This window comes from Hordeum vulgare, chromosome 5H (genome assembly GCF_904849725.1).
Source record: "Hordeum vulgare subsp. vulgare chromosome 5H, MorexV3_pseudomolecules_assembly, whole genome shotgun sequence".
NCBI classification, from domain to species: Eukaryota; Viridiplantae; Streptophyta; class Magnoliopsida; order Poales; family Poaceae; genus Hordeum; species Hordeum vulgare.
Window position 1 is genome coordinate 113,018,799 of NC_058522.1, and position 22,941 is coordinate 113,041,739.

A 22,941-nucleotide genomic window follows, 5' to 3' on the forward strand; every position below is an offset into this window, starting at 1 on the left:
TCCACACTTGTGCATATTAAGCACCATGATCTTCATGATTGAGAGTCTCTCGTTTTGTCACCACCATATAGCTAGTGGAAAATTTTCATTATATAACTTGGCTTGTATATTCCAATGATAGGCTTCCTCAAAATTGCCTTAGGTCTTCGTGAGCAAGCAAGTTGGATGCACACCCACTAGTTTTTCTTTAAGAGCTTTCACATACTCATAGCTCTAGTGCATCATTTGTATGGCAATCCCTACTCATTCACATTGATATCTATTGATGAGCATCTCCACAGCTCATTGATATGCCTAGTTAATGTGACTATCTTCTCCTTTTTTGTCTTGCAACCTCCACCACATTCCACGCCATCTATAGTGCTATAACCATGGCTCACGCTCATGTATTGCGTGAGATTTGAAAAGGTTTGAGAAAGTAAAGGTGTGAAACAATTACTTGACCAATACCGGGGTTGTGCATGATTTAAATTCGTTGTGCAATGACGATAGAGCATAGCCAGACTATATGGTTTTGTAGGGATAACTTTCTCTTGGCCTTGTTATTTTGAAAGTTCATGATTACCTTGTTAGTTTGCTTGAATTATTATTATTTCCACGTCAATAGCAAACTATTATTTTGAATCTAACGGATCTGAACATTCACGTCACATAAGAGGAATTACAAAGGACATCTATGCTAGGTAGCATGAAAGCATAAAAAATTCAGTCTTTATCACTTCCCTACTCGAGGACGAGCAGGAATTAAGCTTGGGGATGCTTGATACGTCTCAAATGTATCTATAATTTTTGATGGTTTCATGCTGTTATCTTGTCTTCTTTGGATGTTTTATGTATCTTTTTATATCTTTCTGGGACTAACTTATTAAGTCAGTACCAAGTGCCAGTTTCTGTTTTTTCTGTGTTTTTGACTCTTTTCAGATCTGATTTTGGAACGGAGTCCAAACGGAATAAAAACCCTAAAATGTTTTTTTCCCGAACGGAAGAAGATCAGGGGGCCTCTGGGCCAAGCGAGGTGGGCTCCAGGGAGCCCACAAGCTCCCACTCCGCCACCAGGGGGGAGGCGGCGGGGTCAGGGCTTGTGGCCTCCCTGGCCGCCCCCTGATCTAGATCCCTGGCCTATATATTCCCAAATATTCAACAAAAAATCAGGGGAGCCTCGAAAATACTTTTCTGCCGCCGCAAGCTTCCGTTTCCGCGAGATCTCATCTGGAGACCCTTCCCGGCGCCCTGCCGGAGGGGACTTTGGAGTTGGAGGGCTTCTTCATCATCATCATCGCCCCTCCAATGACTCGTGAGTAGTTCACTTCAGACCTACGGGTCCGTAGTTAGTAGCTAGATGGCTTCTTCTCTCTCTTGGATCTTCAATACAAAGTTCTCCATGATCTTCATGGAGATCTATCCGATGTAATCTTCTTTGGCGGTGTGTTTGTCGAGATCCGATGAATTGTGGATTTGTGATCAGATTATCTATGATATATATTTGAGTCTTTGCTGATTTCTTATATGCATGATTTGATATCCTTGTAAGTCTCTCCGAGTCTTGGGTTTTGTTTGTCCAAGTAGATCTATGATTCTTGCAATGGGAGAAGTGCTTGGTTTTGGTTCTACCATGTGGTGACCTTTCCTAGTGATAGTAGGGGCAGCAAGGCACACATCAAGTAGTTGCCATCAAGGGTAAAAAGATGGGGTTTTTATCATTGGTTTGAGATTATCCCTCTACATCACGTCATCTTGCTTAAGGCGTTACTCTGTTCTTATGGACTTAATACACTAGATGCATGCTGGATAGTGGTCGACGTGTGGAGTAATAGTAGTAGATGCAGAAAGTATCGGTCTACTTGTTTTGGACGTGATGCCTATAGATATAATCATTGCATAGATATCGCCACGACTTTGCGCGGTTCTATCAATTGCTTGACAGTAATTTGTTCACCCACCGTCTACTTGCTTTCATGAGAGAAGCCACTAGTAGACACTACGGCCCCCGGGTTTATTCACATCCATTGCTTGCATCTCCGCTTTTACTTTGCTTTGTTACTTTGTTGCTTTCAGTTCTCACTTGGCAAAAAATCTATAAGGGATTGACAACCCCTTCATAGCGTTGGGAGCAAGCTTTTGTGTTTGTGCAGGATCTTGAGATACTCCTCCATCGGATTGATACCTTGGTTCTCAAACTGAGGGAAATACTTACCGTCACTGTGCTACATCACCCTTTCCGCTTCAAGGGAACACCAATGCAAGGCTCCAAGGCCATGGGGGAAATCCTTTGCATACTTGCCTAGGAAGTCCCTTAAGGCGTAGCGGCAGCTGAAGGATTCCTGGTGCCATCGACACATCTGTTTCTGGCACCATTGGAAGGTCTTTTGTGCAGTAGCATAACTGACATCACTATTCTAATATAGCCTCTACGTATCACAGTTGAAGCTTTAGAATGATCCTTTATCCTAACAGGAAAAGGTGGTTTCTCAATGTAAGCACTGGGAACCACAAGATCATTATAGGCAATGACTTTCTCTTCAACTGGAGTGGGTTTGACTACATTGACTTCTAAAGGAGGATTATATTTAAACCACTTCTCTTTGGGGAGATCAATATGAGCAGCAAAGGATTCACACAATGAAGCTACTATCTCACAGTCAAGTCCATACTTAGCGCTAAAATCACTAAAGGTATTTGTCTCAACAAAGGATTTAACGCAATCAAACGTGAAATTCATACCCGACTCCTTACCTTCTTCAAGCTCCCAATCTTCAGAGTTGCGTTTAATTCTGTCCAATAAATTCCATTTGAAGTCAATATCTCTCTTCATAAAAGAACCGGTACAAGAAGTGTCAAGCATGGTGCGATCATCATGAGAAAGCCGAGCATAGAAGTTCTGAATGATAATTTCTCTCGAGAGCTCATGATTGCGGCATGAATATAGCATTGATTTAAGACTCCCCCAAGCTTGAGCGATGCTTTCTCTGTCATGAGGCCAAAAATTGTAAATATAATTCCGATCACGATGTACTAAATGCACAGGATAAAACTTTTGATGAAATTCCAATTTCAACCGATTGTAGTCCCATGATCCAGTATCATCACATAGCCTATACCATGTCAATGCCTTATCCTTCAAAGATAAAGGAAAGACCTTCTTCTTTACCTCATCCTCGGGCACACCTGCAAGCTCAAATAAACCACAAACTTCATCTAACATAGATTAGATGCAAGTCTGGATGTGATGTTCCATCTCCTATAAAAGGATTAGCCAGCAATTTCTCAAGCATACCCGAAGGAAATTCAAAGCAAAAATTTTCAGTAGGTGCAGCAGGTTGAGGAGCAACTCTTTGTGCTTCCGTTCGAGGTGAAGATACCCCGAACAAGCCCCTCAAAGGATTAGTATCCATAGTGACAAGTGACAATAAATTTCAGCACACTATATGAATGTTTCCTTACCAAGTTCCACTTACCAAAAACGCTTCACTCCCCGGCAACGGTGCCAGAAAAGAGTCTTGATGACCCACAAGTATAGGGGATCAATCGTAGTCCTTTCGATAAGTAGGAGTGTCGAACCCAACGAGGAGCAGAAGGATGTGACAAGTGGTTTTCAGCAAGGTAAAATCTGCAAGCACTGAAATTGTCGGTAACAAGTGATTGTGTGGTGAGATGATTCGTAGCAAGCTACAAGTAACAAAAGTAGCAATGGTTGAAACTTGAGAATGATCCTTTATCCTAACGGGGAAAGGTGGTTTCTCAATGTAAGCATTGGGAACGACAGGATCATTATAAGCGATGACTTTCTCTTCAACTGGATTGGGTTTAACTACATTGACTTCTAAGGGAGGATGATATTTAAACCACTTATCTTTAGGGAGATCAATATGAGCAGCAAATGATTCACACAATGAAGCTACTATCTCAGAGTCAAGTCCATATTTAGCGTTAAATCACAAAAAGTATTTGTTTCAACAAAGGATTTAACGCAATCAAACTTGAGATTCATACCTGACTCTGTACCTTCATCAAACTCCCAATCTTCAGAGTTGCGTTTAATTCTTTCCAATAAATTCCATCTGAAGTCAATATCTCTCTTCATAAAAGAACCGGTACAAGAAGTGTCAAGCATGGTGCGATCATCATGAGAAAGCCGAGCATAGAAGTTCTGAATGATAATTTCCCTCGAGAGCTCATGGTTGGGGCATGAATATAACATTGATTTAAGCCTCCCCCAAGCTTGAGCGATGCTTTCTCTGTCACGAGGCCAAAAATTATAAATATAATTCCGATCACGATGTACTAGATGCATAGGATAAAGCTTTTGATGAAATTCCAATTTCAACCGGTTGTAGTTCCATGATCCAGTATCATCACATAGCCTATACCATGTCAATGCTTTATCCCTCAAAGATAAGGGAAATACCTTCTTCTTGACCTCATCCTCGGGCAAACCTGCAAACTTAAATAAACCACAAACTTCATCTACATAGATTAGATGCAAGTCGGGATGTGATGTTCCATCTCCTGTAAAAGGATTAGCCAGCAGTTTCTCAAGCATACCCGAAGGAAATTCATAGCAAATATTTTCAGTAGGTGCAGCAGGTTGAGGAGCAACTCCTTGTGCTTCCGTTCGAGGTGAAGATACCCCGAACAAGCTCCTCAAAGGATTAGTTTCCATAGTGACAAGTGACAATAAATTTCAGCACAATATATAAATGTTTCCTTACCAAATTCCACTTACCAAAGGCACTTCACTCCCCGACAACAGCGCCAGAAAAGAGTCTTGATGACCCACAAGTGTAGGGGATCTATCGTAGTCCTTTCGATAAGTAAGAGTGTCGAACACAACGAGGAGCAGAAGGATCTGACAAGTGGTTCTCAACAAGGTATTCTGTGCAAGCACTGAAATTATCGGTAACAGATAGTTGTGCGGAAAGATTATTCATAGCAAGTAGCAAGTAGCAACAGTAACAAAGGTGCAGCAAAGTGGCCCAATTCCTTTTGTAGCAAGGGACAAACCTGGACAAAATCTTATAGGAGGTAAAGTGCTCCCGAGGACACATGGGAATTTCTGTCAAGCTAGTTTTCATCATGTTCATATGATTCGCGTTCACTACTTCGATAGTTTGATATGTGGGTGGACCGGTGCTTGGGTGCTGCCCTTACTTGGACAAACCTCCCACTTATGACTAACCCCTCTCGCAAGCATCCGCAACTACGAAAGAAGAATTAAGACAAAGTCTAACCATACCATAAAACTAGTGGATCCAAATCAGTCCCGTACGAAGCAACGCATAAACTAGGGTTTAAGCTTCTGTCACTCTAGCAACCCATCATCTACTTACTACTTCCCAATGCCTTCCTCTAGGCCCAAATAATGGTGAAGTGTTATGTAGTCGACGTTCACATAACACCACTAGAGGAAAAACAACATACAACGCATCAAAATATCGAACGAATACCAAATTCACATGACTACTTATAGCATGACTTATCCCATGTCCTCAGGAACAAAAGTGACTACTCACAAAGCATAATAATATTCATGACCAGAGAGGTATTGAATAGCATCAAGGATCTGAACATATAATCTTCCACCGAGTAATCCAACTAGCATCAACTACAAAGAGTAATTAACACTACTAGCAACCTTACAAGTACCAATCGGAGTCGCGAGACGGAGATTGGTTATAAGAGATGAACTAGGGTTTGGATATGAGATGGTGCTGATGAAGATATTGATGGTGATGAGTCCCCTCCGATGAGAGGAGTGTTTGTGATGACGATGGCGACTATTTCCCCCTCCGGGAGGGAAGTTTCCCCGGCAGGACGACCCTGCCGAAGTTCTAGATTGGTTCTGCTCAAGTTCCGCCTCGTGGCGGCAGCGAATCCTCCTGAAAGCCTCCTCTTTATTTTTTCTGGAATGAAACCCTCCTTATAGCAAAAGAGGGGAGCCAGAGGGGCAACAGGGAGCCCACAAACCCCCTAGGCGCGACCAGGGAGGTAGGCCGCGCCTAGCAGGCTTGTGGCCTCGTGGTGGCTCCCCTCTGGTACTTGTTTAGCCCAGTATTTTTTATAAATTCCAAAATAATTCCTCGTTGATTTTCACGGCTTTTGGAGTTGCGTAGAATAGGTATCTCAAACTTGCTCCTTTTTTAGGCCAGAATTCCAGCTGCCGGCATTCTCCCTCTTCATGTAAACCTTGCAAAATAAGAGAGAAAATGCATAAGTATTGTACCGTGAAGTGTAATAACAGCCCATTAAAGCGATAAATATCAACATAAAAGCATAATGCAAAATGGACGTATCAACCGGTTTGTGATTTTGCGATTATTCGGACAACGGGTTGGAGTTCTTATAGCTCCGGTCGACCATCCCCAACGTACGGGTTGCATCAAACCTTGCTAGGTATGAAGCTAGTTGTCTTGGCTGCTTGCAGCTGCTTATCCTCCGATTTGATCCTCCAACGTGAAGATTGGGCCACCTTCGTATGTGAACTTGTTCAATGGTTTGCACCTATCACAAGTCTATTTTGTGTTATGTGTGCAAGTACCAAGAACTTTGGTTGAAGAAAAATTTCCTACTAGTTTGATAAACCATGGTTCTAGATCGAGTAAAATACGTATTGCTAGGTTAGTTCACCCTTGCACTTGAGGATTACCCAACCACTCTTACAAAAGAGCAAGCAAGCTTTCGTTAGGAACATACCAAATAATACACTTTGATCTCCTCTTTTGAATAAGGCACCGAGAGAGACATGTTCATCTTGTCGGACATCTTTCATGGCACATGGTCCAATACATGCTCCATTCCATTAGCCCCTTCGAAAGCAAAAATATTACTATAAATTTTCTTAGCCATGATTTCCATCTCGGTCAAGTTGGACGTACTTGTCCCTTCATGTTTAGTGAACTTTTCATTCTCCTCATACAAGCCCTTAGATGTAAATGCTTCCTTTGTCTAAAATTAGTTGACCTCAAACAGATGTATCTAACGGGGAGTATTTTGTATTCTTTTCACCTCTTGCAAGCCACTCGATACGCGATTGCTAGCGCCACATGATCTCTTCATGGTAATACAATTCAACCAACTTCTTATGATCTTTAACTCGGCATGAGTCGGACCAACTCTCAAGGGATGGTCGTGAAGATCTTCTAGTTCTGAAGATCTTCTAGTTCTCTTTTCATGGTTTTTATCTCCTTTTCTAACGCTACTGAAAGAACCAATTATCTGTCTCATAAGGTTGACCAAAAGTGCTACAGCTTGGAAGGAGTGATTATGCAGTTGACAATGGTAGCATTGCCATGGTTGCAATGTTGGTGACGATGAAAAAAAAAGATTATGATGAATGGGTTTGTTCTTGATGGCAACGGGTCTGACCAACGGCGGCTAGAAAGCTCACGAGGACGACTGATGAGCCGACTGGCGTTTGGGGAGGAATGCACGCAGCGCGGTAACGAAGATGTAGGAGACTGGATCGGACTGTGCAAGAGGGGACCGATATGGCACTGCGACCATGATAATTTTTGCGATAAATTTCTATGCTTCGACCATATGTATCGTAATTTTACGGCCAGATGGATATAGAGTATGATAGAGATGTACCCTGAGCATCTTCAGCCGTTCGGCCCTCCAGGGGCGTGAAATAGAGCCGCCTCGGGGGGCACCGACGAAAAAACAGCGTGGGGGGGGGGGCTCGGGTTTTGAGTCGCCCTCAAAGGTCGCTTCAACTAGTTTTTAAAAAAAAACTCGACCCAAATTCGGCCAAAAACGACTCAAATTTAAAGGGAATTCATAGTTTTTCATTGAAATTTGTACAAAAGTGAAATTAAAACATAATTAAACCCTATATGGAAACTACCTCGCCGCCGCCCGCCGCTGTCGCCCGACGCTGCCGCCTTCTACATGTCGAGAAGCTTGTAGAAGTTGGTGTAGTCACCGCCGTCGTCGTCGTGCGCTCCGCCACCATCCTTGCTGCACCCGAGCCCTGGGTCGTTGTGGTGAACGGGGTTGGAAGGCCCGAACACCTCCTCGTCGTTGTCGTCGAGGATGACGACGCCGTCCTCCACGCGGCCGCGGCGCCGGGCGGCGATCTCCTCAAGGGCGCGGTGCTGACGCTCCATCTCCCCCCGGACATAGTCATCTCACGCCCATTTGAGGGCCGTCTCGTCATCGGCAACCATGGTCAGATGCTCCTGCTTGACGGGGAGGAGCGTCAGCTCCGTCTTCATCTTGACGAGGTGGGAGGAGGCGTCGAGCTCGTTGACGACGATGTCGCCGCTACACGTGTGTCGCCCTAGCGGCGTCTCCTACGACTCCCGTTTGATGGGGAGGAGTGCCGGCGACCCGAAGGAGCGGGAGTGGGAGCTGGACAAAGAGGACGACATCGTCTCCATCCGCCTCGGCGTCCAAGAGCTGCCGCGGCGGCGGGAAAAGGCGGGTGGCAGCGGGTACTCGTACTGCTACGAGTTCCCGCCCTCGATGTGCTCGAGGACATCCTCCAATGTGCGGTCGGGAACGCCCACCATTGGCGGCGCCCCTCGGAGTTGTGACGGCCGCGGGGTTTGACCCCGTTGGTGGCGGCGTGCCGGCGTTCGAAGTATGTCGTCCACAACATGATGCTGTTGGGGGCGTACCTCAACAAGTTCCGCGAGCTCTCCGGCAACGGCGACCGGATGCGCGCGGTCTCCGCTCGTCGGTCAGCTCCAGAAGGCAGGGGTGGCACTCGGACTTCACCGGCGCTCAGCCTCCACGAGCCCAACACCCGCATGTGCGGTGGCGCCGGATAGTCCACCTCGTAGAGAAGGCGGGCCTCGTCCTCGTGGAGGTGCCGGCGGCCGAAGCCATTAGGTGCTGCTCCATCGCCGGGGAAGCGCTCGACCATTTTTGGGGAGAAAGAGGGAGAGGAGGCGCCGGTGACGAAATAGGAGAGGGCGTCGACGGCGAGATACTAGCGAGAGAGGCGTGTGTCCATCGACGGGGAGAGGGGCGACTTATATAATTGCGGGCGGGCGGGCACGCGGAGCGGTGCCGAATGGACGGGACGTGCGTCGCCGCGCCTTCACTACGACGGTCGTGAAGAATCAATGGAAGGCTGACCGACGGTGCAACCTTCGCAGTGATTCTCGCGGGAAACGAGGCGATGAGGATGATGACCGCGCGTCAGTCGCTGACTCGGTGGGTCCATAGTTGTTTCGTGCCAAAAACGTTTACGCCGGCGCCCCCATGCGCCCCTAGCACGTTGGGTTCGATCTAGGACCGTCGGGGCCAATTTCCGCCCTAACCGATGAAAAAGGGCTCCTGGGGCACGATTGGGCCATTTTTTCTCCGCCGACGATTTTTTTTGGCCTGGGGGACTTGTTGGGGCGCAGTTGGAGATGCTCTAACGACTCGACCTACACAACCGTAGCCAGCGAGGACAATTTTTATGTTTTGACCTAACAAATTCCGGAATTGGTCTTATTTTCAGAAAAAATTGAATCTGAGCTCTTTTGGTGACGCCAACATCCGTAACATCTGGTTTGCATGGAAGACACCAAGGTCCCTGATGTTTTGCATGACCGGCTTATCTGTTGAGTCTGTGACGTGACTCGATACCACACGCGAGGGACCCTGACGTCTCGTCGTGGACCAGACCCCAAGGACTCTCACGTTTGGTACCAAAAGCTAGTGACCCTGACGTCTCGTCAGAACAGATCACACAAACATTTTTTTGATAACATGTGCCACGTTATCCATATGCCAAGGTCCCCGACGTTTGGTACAAGACGCGAGGGTCCTTGGCATGTGGTCCAGGACGAGACGCTATGGTCCGTGGCGTGTGGTCCAGGATCAGACGCTAGGGTCCATGGCGTGTGATACCGAGGCACGTCACACACTCAGCCGATCAGCCGATCATTCAAGTCCATATCATACGTTAGGGATCTTAGCGTCTTCCATACAAATCAGATGCCATAGATGTTGACATCACCAAAAGAGGTTAGATTTGATTTTTTTTAAAGTAAGGTTAAATTTAGAATTTGTTAGGCCAAAAGTCAAAACACAAAAATTGTCCAACGAGCTACTCAGTTGGACCACCGCACGGCCTCTTCGCCCCGTTAGCCATTTGCCCGCTTCGCACCCGACCCGACCCGCTTGAGCGCCTGCCGCCTTGTCGTCTCCACCAAACTCAACTCCCCCACCACTCTCCCCTCCCCTCCGCATCTCGCCACTCCCCCGCCTCGTCCCTGTCTCCGGCGACCTCCCTGGCGGCGGAGCGCTCGCCGCATGGAGGAGTAGCCCCAGCGCCGAAGCTATCTCATTGCCCCTGAGCCGGCTGCGGTCATGGCCAACTATCTGGCACAGTTCCAGACCATCAAGTCCTCCTCCGACCGCATCGTCATCGCCGGTACGCCACCCCCTCTTTTAACTCTACTCCTAACCCCTCGGATCCCATCCCTACCATGAAACGCGCTCTCTCGCACGCTGCCGCGACTCGCAGCATAGCGCGATCTGCGCAGCCGGCCCGCGTGATCTCGGGCCTACGCTCTCGGGTTGCGCCCGATCAGGCGGCAATTGGAGACGAAATGGTGACATCTATAGAGAATAGAGATGAAATGGTGGTCTCGGGCTTGCTGTGACATCTTGTTGAGTGATATTCATGGTGATCTGAGGACTGGAGGGTTGTGTTTTGCCTCCTGCTGGTCGCATCTCAATTAGTGACAAGTGAAGTTCGCAGTGCTTAAGCTAATGGGAAATGAGTGTTGTCTCCAATTTCCAATTTGGCCAAACAATTTGCATGGAAACCACATAATGCACCAGCATATTATGAAATTTATCTCAAATTGCACACATCTGTAGTGTTGTAGTGTTGGACAGGCAGATGCCCATTGGTATAGCCCGGAGCTATACAATGAAAGTTGACTAACACGACTACTTTTGCTCCTCACCGCACATGCTGACAAAATGCGAGATCAAATTTGTGTATTTGTTATATAATTTCCTTCTCATACAGCAAATAATCTTTTGTAACAGTTGAGGATGTCAGTGACTTGTGGCTCAACGTCAAAGATAGTTTCAAGCAGCGCTTGCCAGTCAAGAAAGCCTGTCTCAATAACAAGGCGAGGAACCCTGTTCTTGTGGAAAACCTACCAGCTGAGTTTATACAGACAACTGATTCAAGGCTGCGTAGTCGGTTTCCACAAGAACAATACTTGTTTTGGTTTCGCGAACCGTATGCTACTGTTGTTCTTGTTACTTGCGAGGTATTTCTCTCCACATTTTTAAATATATCATGCTGCATGCTGCTCTTTCTGATTCTAGTCTTAGATAACATCACTTTTCAAATGGACCATGACTTTTTGCCATCCTTCACATATATGACATGTACAGGATCTTGATGAGTTCAAGACCATTCTTAAGCCTCGCCTCAAATTAATTGTGCAAAATGATGAGAGAGAATGGTTCATTGTATTTGTGTCGAAGGCCCATCCTAGCAATGATCAAGCAACTAAGATGGCAAAGAAAGTATACGCTAGGCTTGAGGCCGATTTCAACACTAAAAAGAGAGAAAGGTAAGTTTCTTGCCATGTCTCCATAGTGGAGTTAGTAACACACATATCCGTGTGCTGAATATTTGTATGTATTTGTTGTTTGACTTCAACATCCTACTGTCACATGTCATCTTGCACTGATTTTTTTCGGAGGATGCCTCCATTTATGAATTTTCAAGCAACTCCTTTTGGGGTTTTCAGTTCAGATACTGCAAATAATACTTAATTACATGCAAATTTAAAATGCCCACCAATGATATAGGTGCTGCAAATTTGATCTGCATGGACCTGATGATGAATTCTGGGATGATTTTGACTCGAAAATGGTGGACTGCATAAGAAACACATTGGATAGAAGGGTTCAGTTCTATGAAGAGGAAAACCGCAGGTTAAGTGAGCAGCGATTCACACCGATATGGAACTTCTGCAACTTTTTCATTCTGAAGGTTAGCAATGGAACCATTTCTAATGCTTATCAATTGTTGTTACTTATTTCATTCTCAGTGGCACTGTGTTTTATTACCTGTATGTTTGTGTGGCTTTCTTGAGCTTACACTCTTATTTCTTCAGGAAAGTTTGGCATTTATGTTTGAGGTGACTAATCTTCATGAAGATTCACTCCGTGAATACGATGAGCTTGAACTATGCTATTCAGAATCAGGTTTTTCTTCAACTTTGATCTGGGGCAGTTATGTTGCATTGAGTTTTGACCTTCATCTCCAATTAAACTTTTGCATCATCAAAGGATTTTCTTTTTAATATATCAGGGTTCATTGTAAGGTGATCAAGAGTGATGCAGTTTTTCATGAACTCAGAGTAACTCCATACATCTATTCATAAGGTGTATGCGATTGCTTTGTAGTTTGTAGGGGTAGGACAACAGTAGCCAAGGCTAATGGTGGTGATTAGCCATTGCTGGTGGCAATACAGAAAGAAATAGTGCAAGGGAGTTATAGGTTTAAGGAAGAGAATTTGGGGAAGATGGATTTTTATTATTGTTGGAGAATAAAATGTGCAATACTAACTGACCTATATAGCATTACAAAAGTTTGTGAACTAGGCGGACATTGAATTGTAGTCTGTCATGGTAGAATCCGCCTGCAGTGCAGCAGGGCTCTCCCTTTGCATGTCTGAATCCGGTTGTGTCCAGCCAGTTGGTTATGCGCCAGTGTCACCTTGTCGCTTTCTCCAGTAATGTTGACCCCAATATGAATCTGGAACAGTTCTCATTTGCATAGGCTAACATTAACTTGTGCTGTCAGAACTGCAACACAGGTTCCTCATCTATTGCACATGTAATATGAACCGTAGATTAGAAGTAGTTTGCCTTGAGGTTTCTGAATTTGTATTACTATATAGAGGCATTGAACCGAACTTCTTATAGATGACAAGTGATGATTAGTTAGTTAGACATCGCGTATTAGGACACCGAGGAACAACGAGCCGATGTATGGACAAGCATATAACCAGCGGCTCCATGAGCCAATGCATGAAGCCTAAACAGCCCCTCTTAACTCCTTGGTATGTTATCTAGCGGGTGTTCGGCAGCCCTCTGCGGAGCCGAGAGCGCGGAGCGGCGGCTTAGCAACTTCCCAAATTAACACTGGAGACTACTCCGCTCCGGCGCGGAGTCCCGGAGCGGAGGAAGTCCGAACACGGCTCTAATATGCAAAGCAATGTTCAAGATATTGGTAACTGGTACCATATCGGTGGGGTGCTGAGTAGGGATAAATATGCGAATTTTCCAGTTAATCGGCCGATAACCAGTTAATCAGCTATTCGGTGACCCGCCGAGTAGCGATTAACTGACCGAGATGCCAATTAACTGGCTGATATTTGGAGCAATGAATTGCAAAGTAAAATGAAACAGAGAGTAGCATGAACACCAAATATGATTATAAATGATTTGATATTACTTCCAACCATAAATTTATGGGTCTATTGTGAAAGCTTGCTTGTTTTTTCTGGAGGTGACTGTGAGTAACTATTTATTTACCGACTATTTGGCACGCTTTTCTTTGCTTCAGATACTATAATGGTGATGTCACCAACTAATTCCTTGTCTTCTATGTTAAGAAAAGAGAAAGTGTTACATTTTGACATAAAGCTTACCTGTGCCACCAGTCTTTTTTGGAATATTAAGTTTCCTGTATATGTATTTGATGAGATAGTTTGCTCATTAGTGTCCATATTATTTTGTTCGCATGAATGCAGTAAATCTCCCAGGGAAACCTCGAGAATTTGGAGGACTGGATACTGGTGATGATCAGGCTGCGCTGCTAAATCCAGGGTTCAAAGCGTTAACCCAGATTGTTCAGGATGACGTGTTCAGGGAATTTGAGTTTAGGCAATACATATTTGCTTGCCAGGCTAAGGTATGTGCATAATGGATTATTCGTTTGTTGAAATAGTTTTTCGAGAAAGCGCAAAAAGCCTTTGCGTTTCATTGTATTGGAAAGAAGGGGGGGGGGGGGTACATCCTCCTAAGAGGCTAGTACAGCAGCGTTACATGAGGATCAGCGAACATCCCAGGATGTGGGCAAGATTACCCTGAGCCCTTTGGCCCCGGCTCTTGCCCAACATCTGGTCTCATCCTTGATCCTGTCCATGAGCTCATCGAGCGATGGTGTTACATGGTCAAAAACACACGCGTTTCTATGCTTCCAGATCATCCAGGGCACCAGTAGCGCGGCCGACATCAGCGCCTTGCGAAGCGATAGTGGCGTGGCATCCCTCGCCCTCAGCCACCAGTCCTGGAGCGAGGCGTCGTGTTCTGGCGACGGGGCCGGCTGGCGCAACCAAGATAGGGTCTCGTGCCAGGCCTGCCTCGCGAAAGGGCATGTGAGCAGCAGATGCCGGATGGTTTCCGGCTCTTGGTCGCATAGAAGGCATCGAGGGTGATGATGAAGGCCGCGGCGAGCGAGCTGCTCTGCTGTCCAGCAGCGGTCCTGGTTAGCAAGCCAATGAAAGAACTTCACTTTCGGCGGCGCCCAGCCCTTCCAAATAAGCTTCCAGGAGCGGCATGTCATCGATCCGTGGAAGGTGGCCCGGTAGCAGGACCTCGCCGAGTATACGCCATTGGCCGTCCAGTTCCAGACGAGCTTGTTCGGTTCGGTGGACAATGTTGTGTGCGTCACAAGCTGCCATGTCCGCAGGTACTGCCCAATCTCTTGTAGGCCTACGACTCCGCGGATGTCACATGCCCAAGCGTTGCCGCCGATGCCCTCCGCCACAGTCCGCGCTTTTCTCCTGTTTTTGGGGATGCATAGGTAGAGCAGGGGCGCGAGCTCGCGAATGGACTGATCGTGGAGCCAACGGTCTTCCCAGAATAGGGCTGTCAAACCGTCCCCGACCACCATGGATGTAGAGGCGTAGAAGAGGCCGCATTCCTCAGGTGTGAACTGCAGGTCGAGGCCCTGCCAGGCACGGTCGGTGTCCGTCCTCGATAGCCAAAGCCATCGGAGTCTGAGGGCGAGCCCCGTGCGCTCAAGGTCTCGGACGCCCAGCCCGCCATATTCGATCGGTCGTCAGACCATGCCAGTTCACGTGGCAGTGCCCTCCATGGGCGACCTCGCGGCCAGCCCAAAGAAAACCGCGCTGGATCTTCTCGAGTTGCTTCAGGGTTTTCTTCGGGGGCGCCAGGGCAAGCATCTGATGTATGGGGATCGCACTGAGCACCGACTTAACAAGCGCCAGCCGCCTAGCCTTGTTCATGAGCCAGGCATTCCACGACGGGAGGCGCCCAGCCACGGCGTCGACAAGCGGCTGCATCTGTGCCGCTGAGGGCCGGCGGGTGGTAAGCAGGATGCCCAAGTATGTGATGCCGTCCCGAAGATACCCAGGATGCTCTTCACGGCGAGAACCTCATCCATCTCGGCGTGGCAGAACAGCATCACATCGTCGGCGTAGAGGGATATGGCCGGGATGTTGCGGCGTGGGTGAAGGCGCCGAAGGATGCCGGTCTGGAGTGCCCGGTGCATGAGGCGAGCAAGCGTGTCGACAGCCAAGACGAATAACTGCAGGGATGTGGAGTCGCCTTGGCGCAGCCCGCGACGGTGCCATATCGGGGGTCCGGGCACTCCATTGAGCAAGACACGGGTGCTGGCCGAAGATAAGAGTATGGCCAGCCATTCCCTAAATCTGTCCCTTGTTGAAATAGTTTGTGCAATATTGTACAACTGCTTAGTATTTTATGTAAGTATGAAACCACCTCGATTTATTGCTTTATTTTGTAGCAACTTAGAGTTACGCAATGTTTATGATTAGGAGAGGAGCATGAAACAACAATAATTACTTGTAATTTTGCACAAGCATTAAAGGACTGACACTTATTTAATTAATTAGGAGAGGGACATGCTCTTATTGTGCTCAAATGGATCTTGTCATATAGAACTACAACCTGTGTCGTTTTAATTTATGCTATTTTTTTATACAATTCATTATTAATAGTTCTATGGCAACTGACAATTAAATATTTTATTTATCATTTATTTCATTTCACCTTTTCAGTTATTATTTAAACTTTCTCGGCCAGTTGAGGTTGCTGCAAGAGGATATGCTTTTGTTGTCAGCTTTTCCAAGACGCTAGCCTTGCATGAAGTATGTAACTTTGGTTTCACTATTTTTCTCGCCAAGAATTAAATATGTTCTAGGAAGACTATCACCCTTTGCGAAATACTACTTGTTTATTAATCCTGAATGTGTTTTCCCTTCTCCCTTCAGAATGCACTACCCTTTTGTTTCCGCGAAGTATGGGTGATAACTGCTTGTTTGGGTTTAATTAAATCTACAAGTACACAGTATGATGGTGGAGTTGTTGCTATTGATTCAGAAAAGGAGTTCTATCGTCTTCAGGGTGACCTTTATTCTCTCTGTCGTGCTAAGGCAAGTTCGAATAATCATCTGTCTGCAGTTTATAATGATTTGAAGTTCAAATGGACACTAGAGAATGCAGTTCTTGTTTTGTGTTTTGTTGGTTTATTAGCTTCTTGCTGCAATCAGATTAAATGTTCCATCCACTCCTTTTTGCTTATCTTTTGGACTATATTTGCCTAATTCGCTGAAAACATGCAAAACTCTTTGCTTACATATTACTTTTGATGAATATGGCAGTTTATGAGGCTTGCTTATTTGATTGGTTATGGGGTTGAAATAGAAAAGAGTCCAGTCAACAGGTATAAGATCAATGTCACTATTATATATTCTGAATTCACCTTTCCATCCAGTTTTGCGTTCAAGCTGACATGTTTAATGTACCTGTAGTGCATCATTAAGCATGCTATCTTGGCCAAAGCCAGCTACTTGGCCTTCGATTCCACCTGATTCGTCGTCGGAAGTAATGGCAAAGGAGAAGGCAAGCATTTTTCAGCTTTATATCATGCCTTCTTATTATGTTTCATCTGCATCAAAAGTCTATTTCACTCTTATGTGGTCTAATTGGGCCATAACCATGCGAAGTGACAACATCAACATGTTAGAAATCAGTCACTAAATGTTGTCGCCCTTACTCTAATATTGTATGCTCAAAAGGCAAATCTTTCTGTACGAAATGGCATGAAATAAAGCATGGCATATGGAAATGGAAAATGTTACTCCTTGCATCCATGTTAGGGATCAATATCATTTTCAGTTTTTTGTTCCTGTGAACATGCAATTTTTCATACACGGAAACACTCAGTTTCATCACTAGTATAATTATGCATTTGGGTGTAGAATAATAAAAAAGAAACCGGAGATGCCAAATGTTGGAGTTGGAAAATGGGAATTCTTTTACGGCTCTCCCTCGATCTTGGACAAAAGAAAATGCTTTACTGTTTAGCTGCTAATTGCATATGTAATTCAAACTGTGGCTTAAAGTTGTGAAATATTCTCTCTATGCAGACAATTCTTCAAGCAAAAGCAAGAGAAAAGCTCTTTGACATTCAGAGGAAACCCCTGCCACTGGAACCTTCCTCTCTTCTACGTGAGGCTAATAGGCGTAGAGCTTTTCTTTCAGTTGGAAATTTGGCTGAATTATATGATTCAGTTGATGGGTAAGGGCAGCCATTTCTCCCATTTATGATGCATTTATATCTGGAGTGGGAATTTCAGCATAAACTATGGGTTGTCTTATTTATGTATGTGTATATTTTTGTCTGGACAGTTCAGGTTTTGGTCCACATTCAAAAGTTTCTCCCAACAAATCGTCTTCTAACTTGATGACAAGAACTATGTCTGGGCCAGCAACCTCTGAGACTTCTCTACCAGTTGATCGGCCCATGAGATTGTCAGAAATTCATGTTGCTGCTGAGCATGCATTGAAACAGACGATATCTGATCCTGACTTTATGACGTCACTTTCATCACCAGAAGAATTTGAGGTGCTATATTTATTCAGCCACAGCTCGTCATTATAGATTCTTTTCTTACTATCCTGTTATATATATTTTTGGAACACCTTAATTATACTTTCCCATTCTGCTCATTCCCCCCCCCCTCCTCCCTAATCTATTTTAAAATTAGTTTGTTGAAGTAAGTAATTTTGGAGACACTACTTGAATACCATGTTATTTAAATAGATTTTCCCAAGCAATAGATTAAAAAAATAAACTGCAAAGAGTGTTTGTTTCTGTGTTAACAGAATAGATATATGGAGCTTACTAAAGGCGCAGCTGACAATTATCACCGCTCTTGGTGGAAAAGACATGGAGTTGTGCTTGATGGAGAGATTGCAGCTATATATTTTAAGCATGGGAATTATGATTTGGCTGCAAAATCCTATGAAAAAGTGTGTGCTCTCTATTCTGCAGAAGGCTGGGAAGAGCTGTTGGCAGATGTTCTTCCTGATCTTGCAGAATGCCAGAAGATTCTTAATGACGAAGCTGGTTATCTGGCTTCCTGTGTGAAGTTACTTTCTATTGAGAGTAGCTTGTTTTCATCTAAAGAGCGGCAAGCTTTCCAGTCAGAGGTTGTTCGGCTTGCTCACAGTGAAATGAGCCATCCTGTACCCCTTGATGTTTCATCACTAATTACATTCGCCGGAAATCCTGCTCCGCTGCTAGAATTATGTGATGGTGATCCCGGTACACTATCTGTAGCAGTTTGGAGTGGCTTCCCAGATGACATGACACTTGAGTCTCTCAGTTTAAGATTGTCAGCTTTCTCTAGTGCAGATGAAGGTCTTAAGGTATAGTTAATTAGCTGTTACTATCAATTACTTTCCTTTTTTACTTGTGGGATCTAGACTTCTTGTTTAGTCTGATACAATAGTATGTTCCCAATCCAAATCCAGTTTCATCATTGTAGGACAACTTTCAGAAGTTCGTACATGTAGGACAACTTTCAGAAGTCTGCACATGTATTATTTGCAGTCACCTAATCGATGAATGATGCCATGTCATGCAGGCAATAAGGAGTACGGATGCACGTGTTCTTGTACCAGGTAGAAATATTATCACCTTTGACATTCCTCCTCAAAAGCCAGGTTCCTATGTGTTGGGCGCTCTCACTGGACAGATTGGCAAGCTGTCATTCAGATCACATGGATTTTCTCAAGATAGTCCAGTGGACACTGATGAATTCATGAGCTTTGAGAAGCCCACAAGACCTGTTTTGAAGGTAATGCATTAAAATTAGCTGGAGTATTATGACAAATCGGTCCTGGTGAATCATGTCAACTAACCATAAGTCAGCTAGCATTATTTTCAAAATTATAAATAGGCACACTTAAATATAACATGGTAAACCTTTCTTATACTTAGGGTGTGTGCTTTCAATCGGGCCTGTCTCACTTTTTGTGTTTGCATTCACTCTAGGTGAGAAAACCGAGGGCTTTGGTTGATATTACTCCTGCTGTATCCTCTGCATTGCTTATGAATGAACTCCAGTGGATCGGGTTGATTGTCAAGCCTATAGACTATTCTTTGAAAGGTGGCATACTGCATATAGATGCCGGTGCTGAACTAAAAATCGAGGAGTCGCAGATGATTGAGATAGAAAGCTACAGAAGCGATGGGGATCATTCTGGTAATCTTGATGCTTCCAAAGCATTATCAAGGTCCACTGATACTGGAAGGGTTGAGAAGGTTCCTATCGGAAATGGGAAGATAGAACTGCCAGATTGGGCTAGTGACGTGACAACTCTTGTTTGGTTCCCTGTTCGTGCTATCGACGATACAATTGCAAAGGGAACATCCCCAGGTTCGTATGAAATAGATAACATCAGGTATAGTAGTGTGTTTCATCCAGTCAGTTGACATTTTTATCGTGTCTTTATTTGTTCAGCATCCCCTCAGAAACATAGCATAGTAGATGGGATGAGAATGATTGCTCTCAAGCTTGAATTTGGAGCTTTCCATAATCAAATATTTGAAAGGTATACCTCAAGTATTTGTGCTCTCACTTCATTATTTAGATATGCCAAGTAAAGAAATACCATTGTGATTGCTTTCCAGGACCATTGCCGTACATTTCACTAATCCATTCCATGTGAGCACACGTGTTGTTGACAAGTGCAATGATGGAACTCTACTTCTGCAGGTACAGTCTTAATGTTTACACAATTGTTAGATGATACATTGTAAAAAAAAAGGCACATAAAATATGCTCTTCATCTTGTATTAGGTGTCAGCAACAATGCACATAAAGTATATTTTTGGCAGCTCTAGTAACATATTTGAACAAATGCATGTATCTATTAGTACTAATTTCTCTTGGATTATTGGATCCCAATTTATGTTCTATTTTGTGTCCAGGTAATATTGCATTCTGAAGTGAAGGCTACTCTGCATGTAAAGGATGTATTATTGGACCTACAAGCTGGATTTGAGCACCTAGGCAAGGGAGATGGACGTCCGACTTCGAGTTTGTTCCCTCTGGTTATTGCTCCTTCTTCCAAAGCTGGAATCTTATTTGTGATACGTTTAAGTGGCACAAAAGGTACTTCTTCTCTAGGAAGTTCACTTACCATAGCTGACTTGCAATGGATGATTGCTCACGTCTGTTACTCCTTGGTACGACTACTAGTCATGTACTTCACTATGCCAAAGCTAACCACAAAAATTATAGTTTTCTTAGGTTGAATTATTGGTTGCCACAATGACCATCTAAAATGTACAACGTAAACTCCATTTTCTAAGCGCTACCAATCTTAAACATGAATCACCCATTTGAACTTTCACATTTTCAGACCTAGATGAGTTGGAACAGGCAGACAGCATGTTGAATATTAAATACGGGATATCCGGTGACCGAGCAACCGGAGCACACTCTCCAGTTCCTGTTAAACCTGATGACTCTGAAGAGCTTCTGTTCAAGATTTCACTCAAACTGAAGCGCCCTGTTCTGGATCCATGCCTGGCAGTTGGATTCCTTCCGTTTTCTACCGATTGCCTGAGGGTTGGTCAATTAGTCAACATGAAATGGCGGGTTGAAAGGCTCAAGGACCTGGAGGAGGCATCTCTGTCCGATGTAAGTCTGCAGAACATTCCTTTCTTGCGTCTCAGTAGGCATCACTTTATGCAGATGCCACTGGAAACTTTCATCATAACTAATCCAAATTCAATTTGGCAGGATGAGATACTTTATCAGGTGGACGCTAATCCACAGAACTGGATGGTTGCTGGGAGGAAAAGCGGTCACATTTCATTCTCAGAAACACAAGGTTAGAATCTAGACACATCTGCGGTTCACTTCACTTGCCATCCATCTTTATTTAGCACCAATTCAGAATTACTGTGTGCACCAATATAACAGTAGGCATCCATTTTACCCATAGGATCAAGGATCGAGATCGCCGTGACGTGTGTCCCGCTGGTGTCGGGGTATGTACACCCGCCACAGCTAGGCCTGCCCGACGTAGGCGATGCGAATATCAGCTGCAACCCGGCAGGTCCCCACCTGGTGTGCGTGCTTCCTCCCACCCTCAGCACCTCCTACTGCATACCGGCTTGATTCATGAGCCACCTCTGTGCCATTACGATAGCTGCTTAGAGCCTCCCCATTTGAGATACAAGGTGTTCTGTATTTGCCTGGAGACTGTTCCTTTTTTCTATAGGTTACATGCACGGTGTATATTGATTGACTTGGTGCAAATCCGTATTCTCGTGATGAGTTGGGGGTTTAACCCTCGACATTTGAATTGCCCTGAGTAACGAGTCGAGGGTAAACCCTGAACATTTGTGTGTTTTGCTGTCTCCCTACGAAAAAGCTAGCCGTTACAAGTGTTTGCTTTCTACTCTACTTGGTCACTGCTCACCAGAAGACGGTTTGTTTCGGAGGAAAGCGGAATGAAGCAAGCGGAAGGAGCTCTCGTTTCAGCAAACAGAATCCTTGGTTAAGCTTTTGATGTAAGTTTTGTGGCTGAGAACAGTATGTAACTCACAACCTATCTACAAAGCCAGAGCGCATACGAGTTCTAAAGCCGTGCACATTTCCCTCATTCCATGCATGACCATTGAGGCTTGAGCTTTTCTTCGTTTACCTTGCGGTCAGTATTTTAAAATGGCTCGTTTGAATGTTGAGGCCTAGCAGCGTAGCGACATTTTAAAATATAAGACAAGGTTTGCCAATTGCTCAAGCTGATCTACAGTCCAGATCGTTTGCCAACTGCTCAAGCTGATGCCAACTGCTCAAGCTGATCTGCGGTCCAAATCGTATCGTGAAACACCACGCGAAGAATTAATTCAAAGCTCATTGGTGAGTGTTTTGGGGTTCCATGAATTTCCCCGAAAGTGCTGGAGCCAATGGACTTGGGCTAATCTCGCCAGAGACCGTAGTTTTTTAATTTTGGGGTTAGCGCATTCCCCTCCTCGTTGTATGCGTGCTTGGCCTCTCCATTCACGCTAGCCTTCGTGTTCGTGCTTGTGGGGCGTTGTCTATGATGCTTCAAACTCTTTTTTCTTCTATCAATACAATGATACATAAAGCTTTCGTGTATTCATGAAAAAAATTGAATTTTCCTCATAGGCGCCCCTAAGTTTAGAATTGAGGGGTTTCTATCTTGTCGGATTGGTTTGGAGTAGCAAAAGAAAAAAAACCGTGAACCAAGTGACATCTTTTTTCCTATTTCTATTTGAGATGTTATATATTCCTATTTTTGTATTATTATTTGAGACATGTATCTCACTTCTAAATACTATTGTACTCCTATGATACTCCTGTCCTATATAAAAGATTGGTTCATGTCGTCAACGTTGCTCGAGAGCAAACATGACTCCACAACATTCATGTTGGTCGGACGGACTCGACCAGACGAGCAGGCAACACCGCTGCAATGCCAATGCGGCAAACGAGAAGCTTAGAGCAACTCTAGCAGATCCAATATATCACGGACCTGTATCGCGCGTTTATAGTTTGCAAAAATCACTTTTTACGGGCTGATGAGGGCCGCGGCAGAACAGAACTCGCATCACAGAACTATAAAATAAAAATATTCATAGAATATTTTGTA

At 44.8% G+C, this 22,941-nt stretch overlaps 1 protein-coding gene across 1 annotated transcript; it reads left to right on the plus strand.

Annotated features, from left to right (window-relative positions):
* Window positions 1–10,078: 10,078 nt before the first annotated feature.
* LOC123398190 (trafficking protein particle complex II-specific subunit 130 homolog) lies at window positions 10,079–21,911 on the plus strand. The gene is made up of 21 exons (XM_045092690.1): window positions 10,079–10,369; window positions 10,996–11,225; window positions 11,353–11,534; window positions 11,776–11,959; window positions 12,084–12,174; window positions 13,728–13,888; window positions 16,023–16,112; window positions 16,236–16,397; window positions 16,626–16,687; window positions 16,776–16,866; window positions 17,394–17,545; window positions 17,656–17,872; window positions 18,133–18,678; window positions 18,897–19,109; window positions 19,307–19,691; window positions 19,776–19,866; window positions 19,946–20,030; window positions 20,246–20,429; window positions 20,680–20,960; window positions 21,063–21,153; window positions 21,268–21,911. Exons 1-21 carry the CDS (start codon window positions 10,306–10,308, stop codon window positions 21,441–21,443), a joined length of 3,738 nt encoding a protein of 1,245 aa, XP_044948625.1. The 5' UTR covers window positions 10,079–10,305; the 3' UTR covers window positions 21,444–21,911.
* The last annotated feature ends 1,030 nt before the right edge of the window (window positions 21,912–22,941 follow it).